The sequence below is a fragment of the Cyclopterus lumpus genome, chromosome 4 (genome assembly GCF_009769545.1).
Source record: "Cyclopterus lumpus isolate fCycLum1 chromosome 4, fCycLum1.pri, whole genome shotgun sequence".
Classification (NCBI taxonomy): domain Eukaryota; kingdom Metazoa; phylum Chordata; class Actinopteri; order Perciformes; family Cyclopteridae; genus Cyclopterus; species Cyclopterus lumpus.
This window is the reverse complement of record NC_046969.1, coordinates 6,734,559-6,741,766: the sequence shown is the minus strand read 5'-3', so window position 1 is coordinate 6,741,766 and position 7,208 is coordinate 6,734,559. Positions and strand designations below refer to the sequence as shown.

Below are 7,208 nucleotides of genomic sequence, written 5' to 3'. Positions count from 1 at the left end.
CCACCTGAGCCACGGCCTTTCTAAATTAATTGCGCGCATGATACAAAAATCCATACAATAAATGATACTGTTGCTATGAGTTAAATACACGTTATTGTTATACTTTCTGCCTCTTTTCACTTCACATCTTGATTGCATTTGGTCTGACTTTCTATTTTGTCTTTCCTCTGTGTAATTTAGACTAAATTCTTGGTTCTTCCCACGGATGGTGTTACCCAACGCCTGCATGTCCGTGTCTTGCTGCTGAGATAGGTTGAAAAGACATGTTGAGCGATGGGGCTGACTCCTCAGGGGCCCCCGGAGCCCACAGAGCCTGGCCAATGGCGCTCTAATCAGATCCTGCTGTCTGGGCCGAGCACAGCTTATCAACAAGAGATTGACAGACAAAATTCATTATCAACCCCTCGTTGGCTGGAACCAAAGACCCCTGTCATGCTGTGAAAGTCCAACTGAAATTGAATAGCATTTTGTTTTTGTCTGGTGCATCACACATATTTGCCCTGTGAATCATTTGTCCTGTGGTCTGCAAACATGCTTGCCAGAAGATGATGATAGGGAGCCAGCACATCATTCAGAAGAGCATTTGACAAACAACTATCATGACCACCTCTCTGATTGTAGTCCTTTCTCTTTTAAAAGAGCCCCGCTGAACTGATTCTGGACCTTTGGCAGCGCTCCATGTTTTAAACGCCTACACATGTTGGCTACAAATCAGAAAGGTACGATTGTGCTTGAGCTGCTCTTAAATCTATCAGAGAAAAGAATTCAAGCTTTTTTTCAGTCATCAGATGAAAGGAAAAACTGTTCTGCCCCCCAGATTTAGATATGAGGTCATGTGTAATAGAGGCACAGGGAGAGAGAGAGAGAGAGAAGAAAAGTTTTCCACCAGACTTTGAATTTACATCGACTTGGCCATAGCTTAATCAAATTTGTGTGCGTCACCATAGACACACCTACTGTATCGGGAACTTTTTTGTTTAGTTTTTGTGTCCGCGATACAGTTGCAGCCGTGCAAGATGGTCTCTCGTTTAGCTGCGCGTAAAGCTGCTACTGGTGCAAACTGTGCAACTTTACAGTAAATCTGTGGTCGCAATGTGATTTGTGGCGAGACTGTTTTGTAGCACTTTTGTCATGCAGGAGCATCTTAACTTTGTACAAAAAGTCCTCCAATACAAACAATATATCTGTATGTTTTTTTATATATCTTTTTTATATCTATATAAATGTGTTCCGAGGAAAGAAATGCACTCTTCACCTTTTGTAGGGCCTCAAGGATTCACTCAACGCTTAATATAAACATACATTTTTACAACTCCACAGGGCACCTTTAACCTAAAATACATTCAAAGGAATTTGTACTAACAGAGCAGCGCAGCGTGAACGCACACAGAACTTTGAAATGAAAAAGTCGGACTCCTGAACACAGACCCCTCTGTATCAATGTCCTCTATCATCCAAAAAAAAAGGTTGCGCTTGGTTCTGCATTCGTGGGAGGACGGCAATCCGTGTTTTTAAGCTGTCGAGGTCAAAACAGGTCACGTGTTCACATTGTGATGTAGATTAAGTCGGAGGAGATGACGACTCCAGACGACTGGACCTTGTGGATCTGTGGCGCGAGACATTTGGATTGCCTCTAACTGGTGCTCAGCAGCAGATAAAAGAGGTCTTCTTTTTAATAGCTGTGTCAGATCCTATTCATTTAATTGCTGCATTTATGCTTATTGCGCTCTCCATCTCTCTTCCATCAACTCATTGACTAAACCTGGTCTGAAATGGCAACATCATTTCAACCAGAGAGGATGTTTTGGACCTTATCCGAAGCTCGGGTCCAGAGACAAAGGCTGTCTCTCTGCTGCACAATTCGGATGCAAATTTGTGATTTGTTATATGAAATTGAATTGACTTCACTGACATGCAGAGAAAATGCAGAAATAGCCAATTCTCCCCCATGTGTCTAATTGTCATGCCACAGTTGTCTGAGCATGTGGACACAGTGGAAGTTACAACATTAAGCCCCTTAATAAAGTGTGCTGTATGCTGTATGCACGTGATGTAATACAATGCCATGTAAATCTCTCTCTCTCTCTCTCTCGCTCGCTCTAGAGGAATAGAACAGCAAGGGGTGGATACATCAGTAATACTGGAAACTCCACTGCCGCTCACAATCACACTGTTGCCTCCCTGGTGCACTAACTTTGGATAACGTTCCACCATGTGTAAAGGACTTGCAGCACTTCCTACTGCATGCTTGAAAAGGTAAGAGCAATTTAGTTTGGACAGCAGGTGGGTAGAAATAATTCAAGATAAAATGCTTTTAAATATCTGAAACTGTGCATATGCTGATCTTTAGGAGCCTCGAGGTATTATTTTCATCAAACTAGTAAATGAAATGCATTTCACTCACTCTCATCTGCTTCTCCGACAGTGCCAAAGACATCAAACATAAACAGGTTTTTTTGAGGTTCTTGATCCAGAAGCGTGATCCCCAAGCAGCAGACAAGAAGCTCATAAAAGAGAAGACTGAGACTGCTGCTGCAGCAAAGAGGTCAGAGGAGCTTACCTCTTGTTCAATTCGTGGATGTTTTAAAGTTTGATTTGTTTGTATTCTCCGGATGCCATTTTAAACTCAATCCCAAGGATTATGATTCAACAAAACTCCATTCAGTACATGTTCCATTGAAACAAATTCATTAATTGCAATTCAATCTGGAAGCTGTCTCCGCAGTTATCAGTGGATGAATAATGCTTTTGATGTAGTCAATATTTATTTTTAACTGTGGGAGGGGACTTTACTATTTGGAGTTTGAGGTCAATTTCCACTGACCTATCTGCTTTTTATCCACCGTGATTGGACAAGAAAAGTAATTGGGTTTTGGACACAGAACATAATCATTTAGTTAGTTTACACCCCTCCTCTCTCACTTTGTAAGTGCATAGCAGGAGTTAGCGTTACCACGGAGGAAACGTCACGATATGTCTTGTCAGAGCACGCCATTTTGACATTTAATTACATTTGCTGAAGGACACACCATGGGTTAGGGTTAGGTTAGTTCTGGTCTGGTGACCCGGCCTCAGGCTGCGCTCCCTCAGCCGACCTTTCCCTTTCAGCAACACGTAATGCATTCAAAGACGCTTATTGGCAATCAACGTGCAGTTTTCCTGTAAATTGATCAGCATCAGTATCCTTCCATTCGCAACACAAAGACCTGCTGGCCCAGTGACACGCGTCATTCAAGTGATGTTTGGGAATTTAGATTTCTCGTTTCTACTCAGGATTGATTATTCACATTATTATTATTATTACAGACGTTGCAGGCGATGCACTTTTTTTAAAAGGGGGTATTATCGTACAGTAGGGTTTGCTGTGTAAATGTTAGATTAGTTATTGATCAGTGAATTAGAGCAGTTGGGGATCTGGATGAGTTCATTTGGAACAAAAGAGTCTCTTGTTTGGATGGAAATGCAACAATATCTCAAATCATTAGTTTTTTTGTATGTGTTTGGGTGGCAGGAAGCAGTTTATATACCCATTGCAAAATGTACCGTATTAGACCTTAACAGTATACAAACAAATGAAATGGTTTTATACAAAACTCCCAGTCGGAAAATATCAAATCCAGATCAAAAACATCCTGAACACAATTTAGTTTTCCATTAAAATCAGAAACGCTGAACAGCTTTACAATTAAAGAACCATCTTTATATGTTTTAGCATCCCTACTCCAGCCGAGGTGAAGCAGTGGAAGAAGTCTTTCAACCACGTGATCAGCAGTAAAAGTAAGTATTACAATATGATTTCACACCTTAACAAGTCCTAATGAGGTTCTGTCTAAATCCAAAGCAAGCCCGAAAGGACTGTCAGATACTAATAAAAAATAAAATTAATTCTCATGTGACATAATTGTGCCTTAATCATGGAAATATTGTTTCCTGACCTTCACATTCCTCGTTGGCCAGTATATTTTTGACGATCTCAAAAATGATGCTTAATCTTAATTTCTTCACTCTTTGTAAAGCCGCAATTCTGCAGACCCAAGGGAATTACCCACAATTCATAGCAAGCATGGAGACAAACACGAGTTAATGGATTTTTGAAATGACCTCTGATCTTGTGAGGAAAGAGCCTGGAAGATGTTTAGGGAGTAAGACATATAAAATAAATACCCACAACAATATATGTTGAAGCAAAGTGCTGTCCCATTCGTATTTACACAATTTCAAGCCCTCACAGTCTCTCACACTCAACCATTTACCAGGTGACGTCAGTAAGTCCCTGATGGTTTAGGGTTTAAGGCCTTAGGGAGGACATTGGGACTGGGCCCTGGTTTTCTTCTACGTGTTTCAAGACACAACTCAGTGGCCCCTCAGGGCATGCTGACCAGTGCACTGTGTATATGTGTGTGTGTGTGCATAAGCCCACTGGGAATTACACTGTGTGTGTACGTGGAAACAAGAGGGGAGCAATGGCCTTTGGGGAAGCAGCCGAGTTCTGACCGGCTCCGTTCCATGACCTCATCCACTGACCTCCAACAATGTCATGTCCTCCTTCAATTTGTCAGCTCTCATTATAGCCTTAGTGGTCTTTTATGATTTTTGAAGCCGTAGTGATACAGAAGTTAACCAATTGGATACAAATTTGACCTCTCTGAGATCTTCCTGTCGTGTGTAACTAAAAAAGACAGGATGCAATTCATGCAAATTGGACTGGTGTGATCGATTCTGCTGCATCACTATGCCAGATGTAGGTCATTTTGATCGGCTGGGACATGTGGCAAGGCCATATTGTCATGGGTTTGAAAAGGTGCATTTGATAATAAAATGTAAAAAATATATATGTTTCTGTCCTTGTTAGCGGGTCGTACGGTCTTCACCAACTTCCTGAGGTCAGAGTTCAGCGAGGAGAACATGGAGTTCTGGGTCGCCTGCGAAGACTACAAGAAGTCTGAACCCTCCAAGCTGGCGAGCCGAGCCCAGCAGCTCTACCAGCAACACGTTGAGGCAGATGCTCCCAGTGAGGTTGTCATCAAAAGCACACCGGTTTATATGAAATGTCAATCAATGAGCGTGATCAGCACTGTATGAGGAACATGAATCCTTAAAAATGTAACAGTAAACTAAGCTCAGACAGGACTCTACGCCTTATTAATGCAACTGCATATTCTTCTTTAATGAAGTGACTGCGAAGCTATGAATATTCTCACTCACAATTCTAGTACAGGCCTATTAACAACCACTCCAAATATAATATTACTCTTAATGAAAATAAAATCGAAAATAAGTCTTAAAAAAAGGGATTTGAAAGGATATTTCTGTTCTGCTTCCCAGCCTAAGCTTGTCCTTTGCCATATGACATTTTACATTTTTTAATACCAATGATTTCAGCTGTAACACTTGCCAAAAATGGTAATTTTATTATGTTTTCTTCCATCATACGTTATTACTTTTGCTTTTGAAATATAGTATTTTTTCAAGGCATGTCAAATACAAGTCTGTGCTCATAGTTTGTGTTTTTAGTATCCTACCCCTGGCCTTTCCTCTCATTCTGTGTGATTTTAGGTGAACTTAGACGCGGCGACCAGAGAGGAAACGAGGCGTAACCTGGAGAACGCCTGCCCCACTTGCTTCAACGGCGCTCAGAAGATGATTTACACCTTGATGGAGAGAGACTCCTACAGGCGCTTCCTCACCACCAAACTGATTCAGGATCTGTGTCGAACACAGACTAGCAGGCGAGACTGAGGAGCAGAAGGAGAACAACAAACTGTGACGTTAACAGGCTGCTCTTCAACGGGCCAAAGACCTTTACCGGTATTAGTGAACACTGGAAAAGATCGGTTCGCTTTTGTGTTTAGTGTTTATAGAAAAGAAGAAAAGAAACTGGTTTAAAAGGGTGACTTCAAGAGTTAAAACTTTTTCTGTAAGTAGTAAGTGTCCAAAAAAACGATGTTCCCATACAACGGAATTGTATTGTGAAATTACATTTCGAAACATATTTTGTCGTGCATTACCTTTTGATGTTTCCCAAATGAGATGGGGAGGTCCGGATGGTGGATGGGTCAAAAACATTAACCCAGAAGACTGCAGTCCTTTGTGATCTAAATAACTTTGTTGTAGATGTGTTTCCTAAACATATCCAGGCAGTTTTATTGCGTAAATCTTTTGTTTGGATTTGTTACAAATTCATACATATTTTGACCCAAACTATAATGTCTTTTTTTTAACGTTTTTTGGTTTTGCTTTCAATTTACAACGTACGTTTATCACATGATTCAAACCGTTTAAAAACTGTGAAACGTAATCGTCGGGGCAGTTTAGTTGTACGGGAGCATCCATTTTGCAAGAGACAGGGGTCGCCACCCCTTTCACCATCAGCTGTCAAGTGTTTTTACAAATCTCAAAACTTAGATAACGTGCGATATTATTACAGATAATGTGTTTGCTAATAGTTTCACTGCAACACACAACCTGCTCACAAGTTATGGCCAGGCTGGGCTGATACTCAATACAGTTTTAAAATACTGATAGGTTAGTCATCTTGACTTTTATAACGCTTGTGATTTATCATATTAATGATCAGTAGCCCAGTTTACTACATTAAATGAACCATGATGTATTCATTGAGCGGTGAGGTTTGGCTGAACAGAGGCTCTCAGGTTTTACTTATTGATATAAAGGATGGAGCTGTGTATCCTAAAGTGTAACCATAGTAACATCTGGCTGTGTCTTACAAACCTTTTGACAAGATCCCTGCAATGTGCAAATGTTGGCTTTGACCACTTCTTGTGGGAATTTTAAGCGCACTTTAATATTGCTCTAATGATTTTCTGTTGTCATGTCATCTACAAAACTGTGCGACATTCAATCGTTTTTTTAAGAGTTAAGAGAGTAAGTTAAGAGTAAGTCACATTTTTCAGATGTTTTTGACTGTAATTTGTTTAATGTGCTAAATAGTATGTTTACTTCAATTGAAAATATTTTAGTGGCCTTGCATACTAATGTTCACATCAAAATGTATACTGTGATGATAGACAACTAGATACTGCAAGTAGATATTTAATAAATTATGTCATAAAATGATCTGATGGATAATCAGAACTTTGTGTGTTGTTTCCTTTTGGTTCAGCCATGTCAGGGACGTGGCTAATGTTCTCCAATTGGATTAAAATCTAAAGTTTGTCGCCAATCAGCAGGAAAGGTCTTTGTTCACT

The 7,208-nt window shown here is 40.3% G+C and overlaps 1 protein-coding gene across 1 annotated transcript; it reads left to right on the top strand.

Annotated features, from left to right (window-relative positions):
* The first annotated feature begins 2,147 nt into the window (after nucleotides 1-2,147).
* Nucleotides 2,148-6,972, top strand: rgs4 (regulator of G protein signaling 4). Its single transcript, XM_034531011.1, has 5 exons — nucleotides 2,148-2,256; nucleotides 2,426-2,545; nucleotides 3,713-3,777; nucleotides 4,853-5,016; nucleotides 5,557-6,972. The coding sequence occupies exons 1-5, from the start codon at nucleotides 2,213-2,215 to the stop codon at nucleotides 5,737-5,739; spliced, it is 576 nt and encodes a 191-aa protein (XP_034386902.1). The 5' UTR covers nucleotides 2,148-2,212; the 3' UTR covers nucleotides 5,740-6,972.
* The last annotated feature ends 236 nt before the right edge of the window (nucleotides 6,973-7,208 follow it).

Bases quoted from the DNA above. Each gene is read 5' to 3' on its own strand.
- rgs4 (XM_034531011.1), top strand. From the start codon at position 2,213: ATGTGTAAAGGACTTGCAGCACTTCCTACTGCATGCTTGAAAAG. The intron at 2,257-2,425 runs GTAAGAGCAATT...CTTCTCCGACAG, and splicing joins CCTACTGCATGCTTGAAAAG to TGCCAAAGACATCAAACATA. The intron at 5,017-5,556 runs GTTGTCATCAAA...GTGTGATTTTAG, and splicing joins AGGCAGATGCTCCCAGTGAG to GTGAACTTAGACGCGGCGAC.